The 21,321-nt window shown below is 47.5% G+C and overlaps 1 protein-coding gene across 5 annotated transcripts in view; it reads left to right on the forward strand.

The window, feature by feature from the left end:
• Positions 1-8,027: 8,027 nt before the first annotated feature.
• Positions 8,028-21,321, forward strand: part of Mettl21a (methyltransferase 21A, HSPA lysine) — a 70,393-nt gene continuing 57,099 nt past the window's right edge. For 2 of the 5 annotated variants that reach the window (XM_042260227.2, XM_042260228.2), the window contains exons 1-3: positions 8,028-8,155; positions 8,938-9,122; positions 10,242-10,353. In XM_042260227.2, coding sequence (XP_042116161.1) covers positions 8,976-9,122; positions 10,242-10,353 — 259 coding nt within the window. In that variant the 5' untranslated portion in view covers positions 8,028-8,155; positions 8,938-8,975. Of the gene's footprint in view, positions 8,156-8,208; positions 8,228-8,497; positions 8,632-8,937; positions 9,123-10,241; positions 10,354-16,751; positions 17,833-21,321 lie in introns of those variants that run through there. The other 3 variants (XM_042260225.2, XM_015993895.3, XM_015993896.3) reach the window with 3 other exon arrangements.

Raw genomic sequence — 21,321 nt, forward strand, 5'->3', positions numbered from 1 at the left:
CAGACGGGAAGGTGGCCGGTCTAGAAATAATATTGTTTGCCTCAGAGGGGGAAGGGTGGCTTCAGGGAGAAGCAGGAAGACTTCTGCCATGCATGAAGGACCAAGTTCAGACGAAGAAGCCGAAAGCTGGCAAGTGATTGAAGCCCTTCACAGGACTTTCAGGACGCCACAGCCAGGGCTGCAGGAGGCCACGGTAAAGGGAGATGGAGGCGTGGGCTTCTTTCCTGGGGGCGGCTCTGGTGAGAGTCCCATTGAGGACGGAGGCCACCTGGGATTACAGAAGCTCTCACTGAGCAGATGTAAAATGTTGACACTTGAGAGGCAAGAATGGGTGAAGTGTGATTCTCTCAGGTTACAAATCCGGTTTTCTGGGGGAAAGCTGGCCCAGCACTTTCCCAGTCTCCGAGTGTGTGCGGATCACCTTCCCCGTCATGGGCCATCAGTACTTGTCCCCACTCTGCAGATGAGGAAAACGACATACAGAAATGCTAAAGTCCCCAAAAGTGCACAATGAGAAAGACAGCCAGGTGTTTAACCGTGGTGCCTTAATTCCTGTTGCTGGTCTGAATTAGGATTAGTACATGCCGCACTGCCCAGTGGGCTTTTCCATACAGTGCAGGATGGACCTCATCACTAGCCCCCATACAGCACAGGATGGACCTCATCACTAACCCTATACAGTGCAGGATGGACCTCATCATGAGCCCCATACAGTACAGGATGGACCTCATCACTATCCCCCATACAGTGCAGGATGGACCTCATCACTAACCCCATACAGTACAGGATGGACCTCATCACTAACCCCCACACACTACAGGATGGACCTCATCACTAACCCCATACAGTACAGGATGGACCTCATCACTAACCCCATACAGTACAGGATGGACCTCATCACTAACCCCATACAGTAGAGGATGGACCTCATCACTAACCCCATACAGTAGAGGATGGACCTCATCACTAACCCCATACAGTGCAGGATGGACCTCATCACTAGCCCCCACACAGTACAGGATGGACCTCATCACTAGCCCCATACAGTACAGGATGGACCTCATCACTAGCCCCCATACAGCACAGGATGGACCTCATCACTAACCCCATACAGTACAGGATGGACCTCATCATTAACCCCATACAGTAGAGGATGGACCTCATCACTAACCCCATACAGTACAGGATGGACCTCATCACTAACCCCCACACACTACAGGATGGACCTCATCACTAATCCCATACAGTGCAGGATGGACCTTATCACTAATCCCATACAGTACAGGATGGACCTCATCAAAACCCCATAAAGTGCAGGATGGACCTCATCAAAACCCCATACAGTACAGGATGGACCTCATCACTAACCCCATACAGTACAGGATGGACCTCATCACTAACCCCCCACAGTACAGGATGGACCTCATCACTAACCCCATACAGTACAGGATGGACCTCATCACTAACCCCCATACAGTGCAGGATGGACCTCATCACTAACCCCCATACAGTGCAGGATGGACCTCATCACTAACCCCACACAGTACAGGATGGACCTCATCACTAGCCCCCCCCCCAGTACAGGATGGACCTCATCACTAACCCCATACAGTACAGGATGGACCTCATCACTAACCCCACACAGTACAGGATGGACCTCATCACTAACCCTATACAGTGCAGGATGGACCTCATCACTAATCCCATACAGTACAGGATGGACCTCATCAAAACCCCATACAGTACAGGATGGACCTCATCACTAATCCCATACAGTGCAGGATGGACCTCATCAAAACCCCATACAGTACAGGATGGACCTCATCACTAACCCTATACAGTGCAGGATGGACCTCATCACTAATCCCATACAGTACAGGATGGACCTCATCAAAACCCCATACAGTACAGGATGGACCTCATCACTAACCCCATACAGTGCAGGATGGACCTCATCACTAACCCCATACAGTACAGGATGGGCCTCATCACTAACCCCATACAGTGCAGGATGGGCCTCATCACTAGCCCCCATACAGCACAGGATGGACCTCATCACTAATCCCATACAGTACAGGATGGACCTCATCAAAACCCCATACAGTGCAGCAGGATGGACCTCATCAAAAACCCATACAGTACAGGATGGGCCTCATCACTAACCCCATACAGTGCAGGATGGACCTCATCACTAACCCCATACAGTACAGGATGGACCTCATCACTAACCCCCATACAGTGCAGGATGGACCTCATCACTAACCCCATACAGTGCAGGATGGACCTCATCACTAACCCCCCCCCCCCCCCAGTACAGGATGGACCTCATCACTAACCCCATACAGTACAGGATGGACCTCATCACTAACCCTATACAGTGCAGGATGGACCTCATCACTAATCCCATACAGTACAGGATGGACCTCATCAAAACCCCATACAGTGCAGGATGGACCTCATCACTAACCCCCCACAGTACAGGATGGACCTCATCACTAACCCCATACAGTACAGGATGGACCTCATCACTAACCCCATACAGTACAGGATGGACCTCATCACTAACCCCATACAGTACAGGATGGACCTCATCACTAGCCAACCCCCCAGTACAGGATGGACCTCATCACTAACCCCATAGAGTACAGGATGGACCTCATCACTAACCCCATACAGTACAGGATGGACCTCATCACTAACCCCATACAGTGCAGGATGGACCTCATCACTAACCCCATACAGTGCAGGATGGACCTCATCACTAACCCCATACAGTGCAGGATGGACCTCATCACTAGCCCCATACAGTGCAGGATGGACCTCATCACTAGCCCCCCTCTCCAGGACAGGAAACAAGCTCACCGAGTTTTAGTGAACTCCACCCAGGTCACACTGTTAAAGAACACAGCACAAGTTCAAGCCCTGTCCTAGCAAATGCTCTGTTCTTTCCAAGGCATCACTCAGGTGGCTGCACAGGATCTGGCTTGTCTTAAGACGCACCGTTGAACAAATTAGATTTGAGTAAAGTGGCCCAGTCCGCAGGGTTGCAGGAACAAAATGAAAAGCGAGCTTCCTTGGAAGCAGCATCCTAGGGAAAGCCTGGAGGCAGTGTTAGGGAAGTAGGACAAAGGCAAGACCAGCGATAGTTGCTCCAAATGTCCCAGAAGAAAGCTGTGAGGCCAGCGGGGCCCCTTTAAGTGCTGTAGAAAAGTCTGAGGGTGACGGAAGATGAGGCAGGGCCAGGATCTGGGGGGTGGCTGGGTTTGGCCCAGTGGCTCAAGGAAGATATCTTCGCAGAGGACAGACTGCTGGGAGGGACCAGGCCACAAGAACTCTGAGGCAAGTCGGGGCCACTTACAATCCTGACCATGTTGGAAAGGGAAAAGAGAAGAGCAGAGAGGAGGTTGAGAGGATAGAGAGCCGGTGCCATAAATGTTTATGGAGCCTATTCTAACCCGAGACATTTGCTGACTGTGTGGTAGGAACTGGATGTCTGTTGACACACCTTCATCTTTTAGGACAAGGTTGCTTTGGCAAATGTGATGCCCAGTTAGCATCACTAAGTCATGTACGAGGAACTTACAGAATGTTTGTGTTCTGTCTACATGACTTACTGAAACACAAGAACAAAAACCAAACTACAATTCACCTATTCATTAGGATCCTGGGCTGTATGTTTCAGATACTCAAGCAGCATTAAGCATAAAGGACACTTTATCCCATTACTCTGGTACCCACGGGGTCCCAGGAGTCCACATGTATCCAGGAAGGGCTTAGTACTAGAAATACTTGGCAGCCTAGCAGCTCTGCCCCTGGGTTTCTGCAGGCATCTGCTTCTCCATTTCCACAGCACTCTGACAATCATGAGCTTGATTTTTTTTAGCATGATTTTTTTATCTTCTTTGTTCAAGGGATCAGCCAGACTGAATACATTACGATAGTTTTCCTTCTACAGAAAAACAACACCAAAAAAACATCTCAAAGGGTGTAATCTAATTAAAGAATTTAATGGCTCACATAATGGAAAATTCTAGGCTGACTGGATCCAGGTGGGTAGAGGGCAGTAACAGAAACCACCTCTCCCTCTGTCAGGACCATTCCCTACTGGTTCAGTTCTCTTGGGAGCAGAGACTGGACCACTTCAAGCTTCTCTCCTTCACCTGATTATCTGTGTGTGCCAACCAGCCTTACGGTGGGCTCTGGTCAAGCCTCGTTTTATCCATACATTCACTTCTAATGCACGTGTGTTTCAGAGGGAAGGAATGTGCCCAACAGCCAGGCCTGGGACCTGTGCCTAGTCATAGAATTGGGTCCCAGGATAGTACACCCCAAATATAGAGCAGGAACAGCAACTATTATATGTGGTGTCCTGTTTAGGGGGCCAGTTCTCAGTAGGAACTCAGTACCTTCTTCATTTTTTAATTCAGTCACCTCATTATTCTTATTTTATATATGGACAACTGAGACATGAGCCCTCACAGCTAATACAATTCCCAACTTGTAATAATTTGACCTTACATCGCTGTAAAAATGATGTGCATTTAATAGAAACCATACTTTGAGCTTGGCGCTTTTCCCAGGCTGGTGATATATGCAGCAGGAACCTCCCTAGGGATGCTGAACAGGGCAGCAAGCTGCAGCTTCCAGTCAGCCGCATGGTCACGAGGAGAAACAACGGACTGTCTGCAGCATTCTGGGTTCCTAAGCCGTATGACGTTAGGTTCAGGGTAGTCTGTGCATTTTCAACGCCCGGTATTTTTGATTGACAATGGGCTTATCTGAGTGGAACCAGTTGGTAAGCAGAGGGGCATCTGTAAGGTGTAGACTGGGAGCTGACTCAGAACCTGGATCCTAGAAGCAGGGATTCTGACCATTAGCAGGAGAACTGCTCCAGGAAAGCTGGAAATAGACGCTGAGCAGGCAACGACAGCAGATGCCCACAGCAACTCTGAAGTCTACATAAAGCCTCGGGTTGGGCTCCCATTCGGTGGGAGGTGAGAGGAGTAAGAAACCAAGTTGTAGCAAGGTGACGATGGCTGCTCCTGTGACCTCAAACACAGAAGAATTCCAGAAAAAAGGAAGGACAAAAGAAGCGCCCTCCTTGATTCTTCTTGGAGTTGCTGCATGATGGGAGTAGGCAGTTTCTGTTTGGTTGATAAAAATAAAACAAGTATTGCAGAGCTAGGGGGATGGTTCCGTGGGTAGGGCTTGACCACTAAGGCCACGTGTCTGTAATCCCAGTGTTCCTACAGTGACACAGAGAAGCCAGGAGGGCTCCCAGAAGCTTGCAGGCCAGCCAACATGGCACCTGCTGCTGCGGACAAAGCCATCCTGTCCCAGACGAGGAAAGTGAAGACTATCCACACAAAGGTGCTTTCCTTCCACAAAGGTGCCATGGCATACACACACACACACACACACACACACACACACACACACACACACACACACACACACACAGCTACTGCAGCAGGGAGGGATCTTTCCACTTACCTATCTCTGAAGGTTTAATAACCATGTCTTTGAGTGCACTGACCGTAGACAGACTGAGAGGGAAAGGCAATTCTGTTGTATGCAGGGTGAACCGAGGAAAGGAAAGTGAATACCTTTAAGCCTCTGAGATCTGGAAATTTAGAGGACCCTGGACTACAGAAAGCAACAGGAGAAGAAGGAAACTCGAGAGAAAGCCCCCTAGTAACCTCAGTAGAAAATAGCATCCCCAGCCTTTCCACTTCAGGGTGGCATTCCCCGAACTCCTTCACTCTCAACTAATGGCCTCTGCCCTATGTGAACGCTAGCCTACCCTGAGTGTGCAGGGAGGTGGCCACCCGTCATCCTGTGAAGGTGCACAGGGAGGCTGCCCATCTGGAGGAGGCACCAAGCATGTTCCCTGTCTGGTTCTAATGTCCCAGGAAGACCACAGAAATGATCCCAGGCCATCTTTCTAGAAGGAAAAATAGCACAATTCTATGGATCATTATATTTAAATGCACTTTAGAATCATTCCCAGACAACACAAAGAGAAGACCCTTTTGCATATCCCCAACAAGACTGAAAGTAAGGCCAGGTATGGTGGCTCACACAAATAATACCAGCATTCAGCAAGCTGAGGCAGGAGGATTGTCATGAGTTCCAGAAAAGGCCAGGCTATAGAGGGAGAGCCTGCCTGAAACAAAACTAAACAATCATGTATTTGGCATTTTCTTTGGGCTGACAACCAAAGACAACCAATAAAGACATGGAGACTTATTGTGAATGCTGGGCCTCGGCATAGGCTTATCCCACTAGCTCTTTTAACTTAATTTAACCTGTTTCTATTCATCTACATTTTGCCTCCCGGCTGTTTACCTTCCTTTCATTCGTATAGTCTACTTTCTTGTTTCCTCTGTGTCTGGCTGGCTGGCCTCTGGTGTCTCCCTGTCCTCTCTTTTTCTCCCCGCCCCCAGCTTAAGTTCCTCCTCCTCCTCCTTACTCTCCCTGTCTATACTTCCTCCCTCGCTATTGGCCATTCAGCTCTCTATTAGACCAATCAGGTGCCTTAGGCAGGCAAGGTAAAACAGCAACACATCTTTACACAGTTAAACAAACAATGCGCAACACAACCAAAACCCAGTCAAATGAGGCTGTCGGTGAAGTGTCTTCTCAGTTCTTAGAACTGCAGTTTAATTAGTGAGTCCTCCTCTGATGCTGACACTGAGTCAAGTGGACAACCAGGAAGTTCTTATATTCCTGGAGAGTCTCCAAAAGAATTCCTACCTTGCCAAACAACTCAACACCCACACTCAAACATTTACCTCATTTAAACTTCTTTTCTACGCCGTGTGTGTGTGTGTGTGTGTGTGTGTGTGTGTGTGTGTGTATGACTCTTTTGACTGTACATATATATGTGCACCATATGCGTGCTTGGTACCTGCAGGGATCGGAAGAGGGCACCGGGCCCCTGGAACTGGAGTCTTGGGTGTTTGTGAGTCATTAGGTGGGTGCTGGGTACTGAACCTGCGTCCTCTGCAAGAGCAACAGGTGTTCTCAAAGCTCCAAGTCGTCACTTCCAGGCCCCTGTACCCCCACTTTTGAAGTCTCCTAGCTTGCTCTCACCCCTGTTCTGCTGCCCCTAAGTAACGCCGCAACATCCCCAGATGGCCACAATTACAGCAAGGGTTTCTATCTCACTTCGGCTTCAGTTCTGCTCCAACTGGGGACCTTGTACTAAAGAGCTCCTGAGTGTAAGACCCAAGTCCTTTAAGTATTCACTGAATAAATCGGAGTAATTAACATTTCTCCTAGCGGAAAACCAGTGAGATTTAAAAATAAGGAAAGGAAAAGGGGGAGCTGAGAGGCTGAGACAGCACAGACCCATGGAGCAAGTGAGGAGAAGACTAAGAGAAAAACGGAGAGGAAAAAAAATGACCCACACAGAACACTCAGTAACTTGAGGAAAGGGATCTTACTGGCTTACTGGCTTCCACAGTTTCCTCCAAGTCACCTGTCCCTAGTCCTGCGTGGGCTGGTGCTGGAAATGCGGAGGTCAGGCACGCCGCCTGCCGGCTGGGCGAGGCGAGGCACCCGGAGACCCTCGGGTGGCGGGGTCGGGGTCGGGGTCGGGGTCGGGGTCGGGGTCGGGGTCGGGGGTTTGCAGCCCAGGCCGTAGTGCAGAATCTAGAAAGGTGGCCGTGTCGGCCGGCCGAGCCCGAGCCGGCTGCACGTGGTCCGGCTCCAAACCCGGCCGGGGCGCCGCCCGGCCCCTCCACCCCACCCCACCCCATCCCACCCCACCCCACCCGCGCCGTAGTAAGGGGACGCTCGGCGTGGCTTTCCCACTTCACGGCCACAAAACGGACAGTGACTTCGCTTCGTACCCTACTTGTTGGCCACGCGTCCCCGGGAACCAAGTGCACCACGACCTGTCCACTTTGAAAAATAAGATCGGCCCAAGAGCGCCGCCGGTGCAGAGTACCCCACGCCCCTGCGCGCTCGCCCTCCCTTCCTGGCGCCCCCCAAAACCGTGGGGCCCCTACGAAAAGAGGAACGAAAGAACCGGGGCGGTCAACCCAGTGCAGCGCCATTAAAGCGACGGACCGGAAACCGCCCCCGCCCGCCTCCTGTCCATCGGCCCTTTTAAGGCGGAGCTTTGCACGCGAGGGAACCTCCGGGAAGAGTGAGTATCACAGCCTTGAGTCGCCACCGCCGCAGGGTGGCTTGCGAGCTCCGTCTCCTCCCTCCCGCCAAGGTCCCAAAGGTCCCAGAGGGCGGGGGTGGATCGCCCTGCCGAGTCCTCTTTCCACCCGCGGCGGGTTCTCGGGGACCCTGCCGTGGGCGTGAGGACGGCGCATCTGTTGGCCCCGAGGTGGCGGGCGGGACCGGGGGGCGGGGGGCGTGGGGGAATCCTGCAGATGTGCATCGGTGCTCAGCGCGATTTCCGCCAGTGTGGTCGACTCCAGCCTTCAGAGTGACCCTCCACCACCGCCGTAGCGAGCCAGCGAGGATCGAAAGGCAGGGCGGACCGTTAAGATTCAGCCTAACTATCCATTCGGCTCCCTTGTCCCAGCTAGACGTGGGGATGTAGGCGGGAAGACCAAGAAAACAGCAAAAATACGGAAGTCGGGAAGTGGTGGTTCTGTCGTGTCGGGACAGGTCAGATGCCCAGGGCTGTCACTTCTTGCACCTTTATGGAGCTCCAGACCCATGCAGAGTAGCGGGAGCCTGTATGTAGGGCGCCCTCACGGAGTTGGCGAGGTCTGGGTGTTCCCCCCCCCCCCCCCAGAGGTTATCAGTTGACAGGAACTCAGAGCCAAATTTCACTCCCCGTAAGACTCAGGAAAAGTTGTAGAAGAAACTGGATGTACCTCAACCTGTTTCTTTGAATTTGTAGAATAGCTTCAGTAGCTTTTTAAAGTTACTTAAGATACGGCGTCACTCAGGATTCTTTTTGCATGACAGGTCTCAGCCACTTGCGGAGTTAGTTAGACTCAGGAGAAATGGCCCTGGTGCCCTATGACGAGAGCGCGGGCATAGGACTCCAGAAATTCCACAAGCCTCTTGCCACTTTCTCTTTTGCAAGCCACACCATCCAGATCCGTCAGGACTGGAGGCAGCTGGGAGTCGCAGCAGTGGTTTGGGATGCGGTAAGTCAGCTCTGGAGGGCCTCTGGAAATGTCCACCACCATAAGACTAGACTACATTTTAAAAGGAAAACTGATTGCTTTATTGAGATCTAATTCACATATGCTCTCCGCCAATGTAAAGTATGCAGAAATCACTGGGTTGTTCAGTGTATTCATGGCAGTGCACCCATTACTACCCCAGTTTACAAGCTTTTCATCATCTCTGCGTCCTCTTACACATCGCATTTTGAAAGCTGAGGGAAGTGAAATGACCGACCAGTGATTGCCCAGTGAATATCAGAAAACTGACAGGAAAGCAGGAGCCCATTTGCCCTGGTCACTCATTAAGTTAGTTTCTGAAATACCACACAAAGAACGTGTCGAGACAGAGCTTGACAATATCTTGCTTTAAGTTTTCCATAGTTCAAAGAGATTCTTTGAACTTCTGATAGTTCTGTCTTTGGCTGTTAAATAAATGATCGTCATGAAGACATTCCATTATACTCCGAGTATATAGTTGTGGGGGAAAAGGAGTAAAAAGGATGGGATTGTAAGCAAATGCTCACTGAGCATGTGGAATTCTAAAACTTTTGGTGAAAACCTACCTTCTGATGCCCACCCAGCACATGACCAGGGTCTCTGTTGGGCAGTGACCCAGCAGCAGGGCCCAGAGAGCCGTGGGTGTTATAATGCTCCTTTTTAGTTTGGCTCAGGAACCGGACATTGCCTGGAGGAAAACCAAAGATCATGCAAATCATTTCTTCCAGAAGAGTTTCTAAACCTCACAGAATGTGCTGTGACACATAAATCATTAAGCTTTTTAGATATAGCTGTTCACTGGTTCGCATGTACTCTACATAAGGAGTGGGGCACACGGTGCCTGTGTCTGCTCTGATAGGTTACCTTACAGCAGCAGGTAAGGTCCTGTTCTTGAGGAATTAAACTTTGCAGGCAGAGAGGGAGGGAGGGAGGAGAGAGAAGAGAGGAGGGAAAGGGGGGAGAGAGGGAGAGAGAGAGAATATATATGGATATGGATATGTTTGGTCATTGTTCTTCCTGACAGCGTTTGGCATCTTGAAGCCATACAGCTCTTTGTGACTGGCTGACCTTAATCATAATCACATTGTGTCTTTGACTCAGGCCATTGTTCTTTCCGCGTATCTGGAGATGGGTGCTGTGGAGCTCAGAGGCCGCTCTGCCGTGGAGCTGGGTGCTGGCACAGGGCTGGTGGGCATCGTGGCTGCCCTGCTGGGTGAGTGCAATGGGCAGAGCTCACCGAGAGCCGCGCTTGCTGTGCCCTGACTGTGTTAACGTCTTCCTCCCGTGCTTATGAGCTGTGGGCCACCTGCCGGTGCTCTCCGCACTGGGGGCCGACCATCATTTCTTCTCCTTCTGTCGTCCTCTTATTCACACTTCTTCTGAGAGGTCACCTTGCTCTCTGATTGTGTGATGCGCACGGTAGAACTGGACAACCCTGTGCACAGCTTCTTTGGCTTAAAGTGCTAAGTCCATAGACCACTAGACCCGATCCTGTGAGGTAAGGGAACAACCGTTGCCCTTCCTTGTTGAGAAAGGGGCTGGTTGTTCCCTCCTAGGGAGGATGGGTCCCTCAAGTGTACACTGACATCTTATTTTAAGAAATTATATTCATGGTCTGTAAGTCTTAGTTGATACCAACCTATCTACCACTCTTCATCTGATACGGGGATTAGTTTTTTTTTTCCTTGTTGTGTCTTACAGTGCTGGCCAGGCTGGCCTTGAATTTGTAAGCCTGCAAATTAGCTGTAATTACAGGCATGTTGTACCACTGTGCATGGCTGCTTAGAACATTTTATTTATATTTATTTATGTATTTATTGCGTAGAACATTTGAAAGTTTCCTTTTTTTTTTTTTTTTTTTTTTTTTTTTTACTTGCTGTTGACTTCTTCCTACAACTTCTGACTCGTTGTTCAAGGTAACCAGTGATAAAGACACTCTAACTTCTAGGGTTTCATCTGTCATATCAGCCACCTAAGTATTGTCACCTGGGGTTCTTCTTACAGGGTGGCTTCTGGTTCATGGCTTGGGAGGGGGATTCAGGAGTTTGCATTTGTAAAAAGCTCCCAGGCTAATAATCCCAATGCTGCTGGTTCTTGGGGGAAACTGACCTGGGGTGGGGGTGGTGGTGGTGGTGGGGGGTGGTGGTGGTGGTGCATCTGGAGTTGCAGAACATTGAATTATTTGTCCTCTATGGGTATTTTAGGCCTAAGCTAAGCCCCTCTTGTCCCACCCTTTTCTCTGATGACTTATTATTTTTCAGTATTCTCTTTTCTGTTTCCGGTCTAAAGTCTGTATTGTTTTCTTCAGTCTTGATTGGAGAGCAGTGGCGGTGTTAGTGGATAAAAGTACCCGTAGAGAGAGGGACGGCTCAGAAGTTAGAACACTGCTGATCTTCCAGAGGACCTGGGTTGGATTCCCAGTGCCCCCGTGGCTGTCCACAGAAGCCTATGACCTCAGTGCCAGGGGGTCCAGCACCCTCTTCTGGTTCTGTAGAAACTGTGCACGTGGTACACAGACGTCCCTGCAGGCAGAACTCCCATACACATAACATAAAAACCAAGGTTAAAAAAAATTTAAGGTCCACATTAATTGATTGTTCTGTCTGTCTAGAAGCAAAACCATAATGATGTTTTTCTTTTGGCTTAGCGGCTGCACATGAATCTACTGATATTTTAATTGTTGTCTGTGGCCTCACAGCCCAGGGCACCCCACCCACAGCACCATTAAGTCATTGGTGAGACTCTCGCTGGCCCCATGTCGTCTATTATCCTTAGATGATCCTTCAGACATTGCCATGTATGTTATACATTACTTTTAATTTTATTTTCAACTGAAACTGGTATTTTGAGACATTCAGCCACATTCAGTGTCCTTATCAGCAGAGATCTGAGACTCAAAAGCAGTCTTGCCAGGCACAGGAGCTCACATTAAGGTTCTTTGTATGTTACCCCGCACCCACCCCACCCTCCATTTTCTCCTGTAAACACAGGCAAAATTTTGTTGGCTGGTGTAGAGACATGTTAGTGCATACATATATGGTTATAGTTGGAACTAATGTTGATACCTTGATTGTTCCAGCTGTTTGATCTTGGGCACAGTGTTTAACCTCTAACAGTGACGTCTCTGTCTGTAAAATGGGGACAGTGACAGTACTGGCTCCCCAGTGCGGCTCAGGATGGGCTGGTCACCACCCATCCGTAGTAGCTAGAGTAGCTCATTAGCCGACAGAAGGTGTACCGTGGGGTGTGCACGTGCGCGTGCTGCTATTCTTGGTGCTTCTTTTTCTAAAGAGAAATCTAGATGGAGTGGGGTGAAGAAGTGAGGATAAAGTTCTTCAAACACTAGTTCGGAATGAAGTGAAACCATGACTCGTTCTGTGTCCTTGACCCTTGAACAGTACCAGCCACTCAGATACTGGGATACTTGTATAGTTTGGGAATAAGTCATGAAGGAACTGGGGGCCAGAGCTGGCTAGGCAGAGAAGAGCATGTTGTGATGACCTACTTCTTGCACGGGACCTGAGTTTGGTTCCCAACACCCACTTCAGGTTCACAACTGACTGTAACTCCAACTCCAAGGGATCCAGCCCGCTCTTCTGGACTCTGGGGATACTTGCACTCACACATGCATACACATACATACATACATACACATAGCTTAAAACTTAAAAACAAGCCGGGTGGTGACGGACACCTGCCTTTAATCCCAGCACTTGAGAGGCAGAGACAGGAGGATCTTAGTGAGTCCAAGCCAGCCTGGTCTACAAAGTGAGTTCCAGGGCAGCTAGAATTATTACATAGAGAAACTCTGCCTCGAAAAACCAAAACCAAACAAATAAATAAACTTACATGAACCAACTAGATTGATGACTTTTTGGAAGTCATGAAACATAATAAGACTGATGCAACTCTGTTGCAAAAATAATTATCATTGCAGCCGAACTCCTGTTTGCATTTGGATGTATTTCCTTTTGTTTTCTTTTCTCCATCTGTATTTTACATAATCGCAGTTGTCATTATGGTTTTATATGTCTATGTGTGTTTCTTCATATGCCTGTCATAAACATTTGTGTGGCTGCATGATTTTCATACTCACTATAAAGTATTAGATTGGAGAAATTTCGATGTTAAAAACAGAAAAATGTTTTAAAAACAGTAACTGAAGTAAAACGTGATTTTGAAACATTTTGGAAAGGGATTGGTTATTCTCTCTTTAAAGGTCATGGTTTGGTACCCAGTCATTTATCCCTGAGTCCAGGAATTACCTATCAAGTGCCTGCTTGGACAGTGTGGGGAGCATTGGGTGACCAGGCAGGTAGATGGGCATCTTAGGAAGCGACTTACATCCTAAGTCCCGAGGGAAGGACTTGGTGAAGACAGATTGCATAAGAAGTAGATGATGCTTTGCCGGTGTTAGTACTGGGCGTGAGGCTTCCTCAGGAAGAGGAGCGTTCTCGTGTGCGGTTGGGCTGTGTCTTCCCAGCATCAGTCTCCGAGTGGACTTGCTCGTGGGTTTTCCTCAAGTGTTGACCAAGAGTTAATACAGAGTAAACGACTTGCCCAGGCTTGCAAAGCTATGGATTATGGCAAGACTTTGAATCTAGTTCTGACTTTCAAACTAGGGTTTTAGTTTGAAAATCTCCTGAATCTTTATGCGACTTGGGAACAATTTATAAATAGGGTAAAAATCCCATTTTGAAGCTAGGATTCTGTTAGTTGGGTTAGGTTAGAGAATCTGTATTTTAAAAATCTCCCATGTAATTTGGTGCCCAGTTAGGCCTGGAGACGCCTGTCCTGAAATCCATGCTCAGGAAGGTGTCTGATGACTTGCTGTCGTTCCACACAGCGGCTGAGCCGTGGACCCGGGAAACTAGCACCACTCCTTGGCTATTTCTTAGTACCTCAGGCGGCACGAGATAAACCCGGCCTTTCCTCCCTTGTTCGGAGTTAGTATCCTTGTCCAGGTAGTCACAGGAGTTGAGGGACAGATGTATAGTCAGTCTCATCCTGCCTGACACGTAGAGCCGATCTGCTCTCTTCATCTGCTATAATGAATGGACCACAGAGTTAATGGGTTGCGGTTCCGAATTCAACAGCCCTGAGCTCTGTGGAGTCTATCTTAACTATTTCTCTAATGCTGACTCCAGCCCTCACCATCTGTCCCCTGCATGACTGTAGCCTCCTCCCACCAGGTCTCTCTGCTTTCTCACTTCCTGGAGTAGCTGCCAGATACTTATCTAAAAGGTGCAATTAATTGATGGTGTGGTCTGTGTTTAAACATCCGTGCCTTTTTGTTGCTGTAGACCACATCCCCAGCTTGTTGGCAAGGCTTTGTCATCTCCCCCTGCACAGCTCCTCAGCTTCTTTCAGGCTTTGAGAAGTTCCCAGGACCCGCACCTGCTCATGCCTGCCGCCTTTTGCCTTGAAGGACCTTTCTCCTTCCCCAGCTCCTGGCCTTATCTTAGCGTGAGTTCAGGTTTCTCTTCCTTTGGCCTCTTCCTCTCTTGAGGAATTTCTGACTGTGTGATTCCTGGTGCACAGCACATTCCCGCTGCTCTGTCTCCCACTGCATCGTGGTTCTTAGCTTTCTCTCACTCATGATATTTTGCTCCAGGTGAGGATCTTCTTGCTCAGCTTTGTGTTTCTAGCACATGGTTATGTTTGAATGTTTAATCAAAAGTAAATCAGTGCTTATAAAACAAAAACTGTGCTAGGCAGTGGTGGTGCACACCTCTGATCACAGGCCTCAGGGAGGCAGAGGCAGGCGGATCTCTGAATTCAAGGCCAGCTTGGTCTACAGGGTGAGTTCCAGGGCAGTCAGGGCTACACAGAGAAACCCTGCCTCAAAAAGCAAGAACCAACCAACCAAACAAACAAAAGAAGAAAACTGAAACTAAAAGTGACGACAGAGGTTTACACATTGTCTTTCCATTCCTGAGTGACAGCCCTGGGGTTTTCACTAGGCCCCTCTCCCTTTCCATTGTCATCTATGAACAATAGTAGCTTGCTTTTCTACTTGTAGTACATCTCTTACAGGAAACCATTTTATATCTTCTTGTTTGGTCCAACATCATGCCCTTCCTTACCACTTCTTATTGACCAGGCTGTAACCAACCTGGGTCAAATGCAGGTTTTCCTACCAGGCCTGTGTTGGTTCAGCTGAGTGTGCCTGGGGCGAGCACAGTGCTGGGGCTCCCTGGCTGGTAGTAGTCACTTAGATATTTGTAGACTTGGTAGATGTTCAGGGTAATGTTCGGTTGCCATTAAGGTACTACGCCAGCTCTGGAATACCTAGTAAGTTAGTAGTACCTAGTAGGTAGAGATCCCCAGGATAGGCATTAGGTTTCTCAGAGAAAGTACCGAGCTGAAGCTTAGATGATTAGATCACTCTGGTATTGCCAGGAGAGTGCTCTGTATCCTGCCAAGAAATACACATTAAAAGAACTAATTCAAACCAGGAAGGCTGCTGCTGTTTTCCTTCTCAGAGAACAGTCACTGAATTCTGCTTTTTGGGCAACACAGCCTGTCAGTGAATCATAGAGTGGTAGGTCCAGGCTTGAAGACTCAGCTTGAGCATTTTTATGGGTGTCTCCATCTAGACCTGTAACCTCAGATTTAATTCCACACTGCCTTAGTGTTTTATCAAGATAAGAAACACCTGGTGCAAGCTGCCACGGGGAAGGTGCCGGGATCCTTTGGGAGATTAGAAAACATACAAAAGAAAGATACTATTATGAAGGAATAAAACACTTAACTTTCAAACTTTCTGATGTCAAAGCTAGACATGATTACACTTTATAGATGAGCTATAATAAGACTAACCTAATATGGTTGGCTGTGGTTCAGTTTTCTCTTTTCCCACATTGGTTAAAAGCAAATAGATCTTACAGTTCACTCAGTAACCCATAAAGACAGATGGATAAATACTGTGCCAGTAATCTCCTCATTTGCATGTGGAGCAGCACGTGGAGAACACGAACTAGCCGTTTAACATGATACCCAGTACATACCAAGGCTGTCCAGTAATTCGGAGGACAGTTTTTCAGTAGATATGCATGTATCCCACAAGCAGCCTAGCTGCTTCAGAGCAGCGTGACGGTCCCCTGCAGGTTCTCAGTAGCTGAGCTGTCTCCTGTGAAAACTGTTTTGACTTCAGTCCCTCCGAAGCAGACTTTTGGTTTTTATCTTCTCATCTTGATGGCCATGTTCTGCTTCGCCATTTTCCACTCTTGGATTTTATTTTACCCTGAGCCCTACTGAGTTGAAGGTTATAACCCACTGATTGAGTTGAATGGTGGGTACTCCTGAAGGTTGGGTCAGCTCCACTTGGAGAATTCAGAGCATCAGCGTGTGTCGCTCTGTGAGGCTACAGTTTACTAGAACCGCTTTGGCAAATAGTAGGTGTGCCACAGAAGCAAGCTGAAGGCTTACTTTTATTTACACAGCATAAAAGGAGTTTGTTCTGGACTGGTGACCTGCCCGTGGAAGGTTGTGGTACTCTGCATACCGTCTGGGATGTTTAGATAAGGCCTGTTTTCACCGGAGCAGACCCTGTCTGTCCACTGTGGTCCTGTGATGCTCACCTTACTTTCTGTTTGTCCCACATTGTAGGTGCTCATGTGACTATCACGGATCGACAAGTAGCATTAGAATTTCTTAAGTCAAATGTTGAAGCCAACTTACCTCCCCATATCAAACCCAAAGTTGTTGTTAAGGAGTTGACTTGGGGACAAAATTTGGAAAGGTTTTCGCCTGGAGAATTTGATCTCATACTTGGAGCTGATGTCATATACTTAGAAGATACCTTCACAGATCTTCTTCAAACACTGGGGCATCTCTGTAGCAACCGCTCTGTGATTCTTTTAGCTTGCCGAATTCGCTATGAACGGGACAAGAACTTCTTAACAATGCTGGAGAGGCAATTTACTCTGAGTAAGGTTCACTACGATCCGGAGAAGGATGTACATATTTACAAAGCACAAAAGAGAAACCAGCAGAAGGACTTGTAGTGGCATTATTTTCTAAGAATTGAGTGTGTCAGCTAAGGTTTTACAGCTAGAACTCCCATGCTCATGTGATGGCAGACTGCAAGTCCGTCCAGCCAGAGCTGCTCAAGGAAGAGAGAACATGTGTTCTGTGTAGACAGATTCATACCTTGTCCCATTGCCGTAACTGTCTGTCATGATTGGCTCCCTGCTGAGCAGTGAATGTGCACGTGAGGTTTGGCTGATGTTCTTTCCTTACCCAGCGTGCCCTCTTGGGAAGCAGTCTCCACTGACGATCTGAAAAGAACGGTGTAAAGGTGTCTTTGAACTGGTGAGATTCAGTCATACATGGGCTGTATGTTTGTCTTGGTTTCTCGTCTGCTGAGTGTAAACAGGGTTTCCTGCACATGCTCCTGAAAGGGCTGTGCTGTTGAAGTCTCTTACTTTTTTGTGAGATAAGGCCTTACTCTAGCCCTGGCTGGGTCTGAAACTGTGTAGACCAGGCCGACCTCAGACTTGGAGTGATTCTCTTGCCGCTCCCTGAGTGCTGGGATTACTTACAGGTGTGGGCCACGGACACCCCGCTTACCATACAGTTTTCAGGCACCATGAGCTGAGGAAGAACTTTTTTTTGCCAGATTTCAGGGGTAAGTATGTAAGCAAAGGAATAAATAAAAATAAAATTTTACATTTCAAATGACATAAAACTGTGGGCTGAAAGTTTCTTCCATGGGGATGCTGCCTCAGCTTTGCTGACTCTCAATGTGGTATCTAGTTCTAGGTGGGTTTTTTTTTTTTTCCTTTTAATATGTCAGTTTGTAACAGTTAACTCTCACTTCTTCACAAAGGTTAGCTCCCAAGGTACAAACCCTGTATTATAACTTATAGTCGCTCCTCGGATAGCAGGCTCCCTGGTGAGTTGCGAGCTGCTGGAGGCCTCTTTCCTTTTCCTTCCCTAGTTTCAGTAAAAAGCATATAACCGTGTGAGCAGGGTCAATTCTGTTTAGAGGCCCCTGATGTTCTGTGCTGCTAGGGACCAAATCCAAGATTGTGCACATACTAGGCAAACACTAACCCCGAGTTATGACATCCCTAGCCAGAGGTTACTGGTTTTCTCTGAGTAGACTTTATGAATAAAGTTATCAGTACAAGCTTTTCTTCTACATTAAAGTCTAACTAAAAACTTAAGCACTGTAGACCATAGCACATTATGATCTCACAATGGCATTTGGTAATAGAAATTTGTTGAATTTGTTGACTACTGAAGGCCTCATTTTCTTTTAATAAATATTTTGAATATCAAAATACCTGGCATTGTTGTCTTCTACATCTATTTAAAATGGTAGTTGTATTAGTCAGGGTCCCCTCTGGAGGAACAGAATAGGGGGGAGGAGAGAGGAGAGGAGGAGGGACTAGAGTGGCTTGCAGGCTGTGGTCCTAGTCCACAGTGGCTGTCTACCAGTGGAAGGTCCAGGAATCCACTAGTTGGTCAGTCCACAAGGCTGGCTGTCTCAGCTGGTCTGCAGTAGATGCCAGAATCCCAGAGGAGGAGGCTCGAATGCAGGTGAAGGAATGGACTTGCCAGTGAGTGAGGGCAAGCAGGCAGAGGGAGGGCTTCCTTCTTCCATGTCCTTTATACAGGCTGCCCCCTGAAGCTATGGCCCAGATTAGGTGGATCTTCCCACCTCAAAACATCTGTATTTAGAGGGAGTCTTCCCGCATCAAACAATTTAATTAAGAAAAATCCTTCACAGGTATACCCAGCCCCTTAGATTTTAGTTAATTTTAGATGTAGTCAAGTTAAAGTTTTACTTTAATAAAGGTGAGCTAAAAGCTATCAGCATTTGGTGATGTCCTGTCTCAACAGTTCTGATAAATGACATGAAATGGGGGTGTACATAGCTTACTGACTGAAATACTACTGTACCATGACACTGAAGCTCTCTGAAACAAATGAAAGCCTGGCAGTGTCTCCAACACTGCAAAGACAGCCCAATGCTGTTGGGTTCAGTCCCTGTAAGGTCGCAGACTTTGGGAAAAGGTAATGAAGTGAGGTGGGGTGAGCTGGGGAACTGAGATACCTGCTGCTCTACCAGGGCTGCTAAGACGTTACTAGACTTCTTGTGATCTCATAAATACTAACCAAGGATCAGGAAAGGTTGAACAGACTGCCACCCTACTCCATGTGTACTACAAATTGTGTGTGTGTGTGTGTGGGAGAGGGAGAGGGAGAGAAAGGTTATTATAAGTGAAAATCAAGTTCTTTTATTGGTTTGGGGTTTGGAATCTTTTTCCAAGTCAGATTCCCTCAGGGAACACACACACACACACACACACACACACACACACACACACTGGCCTTTACATCTCTGTGTGGTTTGGCCATTGGTTGTAAGGGGCACAACCTTGGGCTAAAGAAAATACCTGTAGAGGGGTACAGTTGTTAGAAAATGTTTCTTTTACATAGAAATCAGAATTGTAATAGTTGTCCAAGTAAATTAATGGAGTACTAGATTTTAAAAATTGGTTTTAATTATGTGTGCCTGTGCGCAGGCATATACATGTTAGTGTGTATAGAAGCTGGAGCGGTTGGATCTTCCGGAGCTAGAATTACAGGGTATTGTGAGCTGTCTGGGTGCTGGGAATTGAACTTGGTCCTCTGAAAGAACAGCAAGTGCTCCTTAGCACTGAGCCACCTCTCCAGCTCTGAATGCTAGATTCTTTTGGGGATAGAAGCATAACTGTTACTACATTTTAGACAGCTCAGCCGTGCTGTCCAGGCTGACCAGAAACAACTACCTCCACCTCTCCAGCAACAGGATTACAGATGTATACCATCACTTCCAGCTTGCCTGCAACATTCTCCTAACAGATACGAGTTATACTGGGAATACAGTATACCACTAAATTTTAAGTAGTCATAAAGGCAGCTAGCTTGATAACCCTGATACCAAAAAAAAATCATTATGAATAATTTACCTAAATGGATCACTTCATTTCTGTTTTTCTCTCACCTTCCCCAAGGTGTATCTCCAAGAAATACTCTCAGGCTATTAAAATAACAAAACATGCTCTCAATAATGATACTGCATGAATGTATATAACATTTACCAATAACCAGTGTCATTTAACTGCTCTAATTTTCTTTGCCACTTGAGACCTGGTCTCACTATATAGTCCAGGATGATCTTAAACTGATCCTCCTGTCTCATTCTCCTATACTTTTCTATAACCCCAGATAACTGCTATACTTTATTGGAAGCATCGTCTACCAGTTCTTTAGCAGAACAAAACTTTAGGGTACTTTAAGACCCACCAATGTACTCAGTATTGGTAACTGAGTTGGTAGAAGGCAAGCGTTTATGTTGTAACCTGCTGCCCATAACCACCCCAGGGAAAACAGCACTCAAGTTCTTTAAAGACCATGGGCAGTCACTGTATTGAGAGGCTGCACTAGCAAACTGGAGGCGTGTTCTCACACTTGTACAAGCTGAGCAATCTAGGCAGTCCTGAGCTGTGCTTCAACATCAGAAGCCTTGGTAGCCCAAAGGTTCTTAATGCTGTAAAACTATAAATGTTTCTTGGTATAATCAGGAAAGTCTTACAATTGAAAATTCCGAGACAGTCCAAGCAAAGGAATACTGTCAACATGGGATACTAGTTATGAGGGTAGAAAGCAAAACTAAGACTAGAAAAGTCTACCCATGCCATAACCTTGTGTGGAAGTAGTAGCTCTGCTATTTCAGTTTTTCTTCTCAAACCAGCAAGGATGGTGGAGTCAGCTAGGAAAGAAGCTAAGGGATGCAGTTCAGTGGTAGATTACTTGCCTAGCATGCAGGACCCCAGGGTTTAGTCCCCACATACTTGAAGGTACAGGATGTGACAGAGCACTTGACTTGTATGATCAGGGTACGGGGTTGAATTCCAGTGTCAGAAACATGTTTAATGGAAAAAGCTAGACACAAAGTCATACGCATTATGTGGATGATACTTGAAATTACTCAGAATTGGTAAATTCCCAGGAAGCAGATTGTCAGTCGCCAGAGCTCTGCGGGAAGAAAAAAGGGAAGCTAAGCATTTAGTGGGAGTAGGAGTTTATCCAGGTGCTGGAAATGTTTGTGACGTGTACAGAAACGGTGGTTGCACAAGTGTGTGAATGCACTGCTACTGCCGAGCGGTTCACTTCCAAACATAAC

Source organism: Peromyscus maniculatus, chromosome 13, assembly GCF_049852395.1.
Source record: "Peromyscus maniculatus bairdii isolate BWxNUB_F1_BW_parent chromosome 13, HU_Pman_BW_mat_3.1, whole genome shotgun sequence".
Lineage (NCBI taxonomy): Eukaryota > Metazoa > Chordata > Mammalia > Rodentia > Cricetidae > Peromyscus > Peromyscus maniculatus.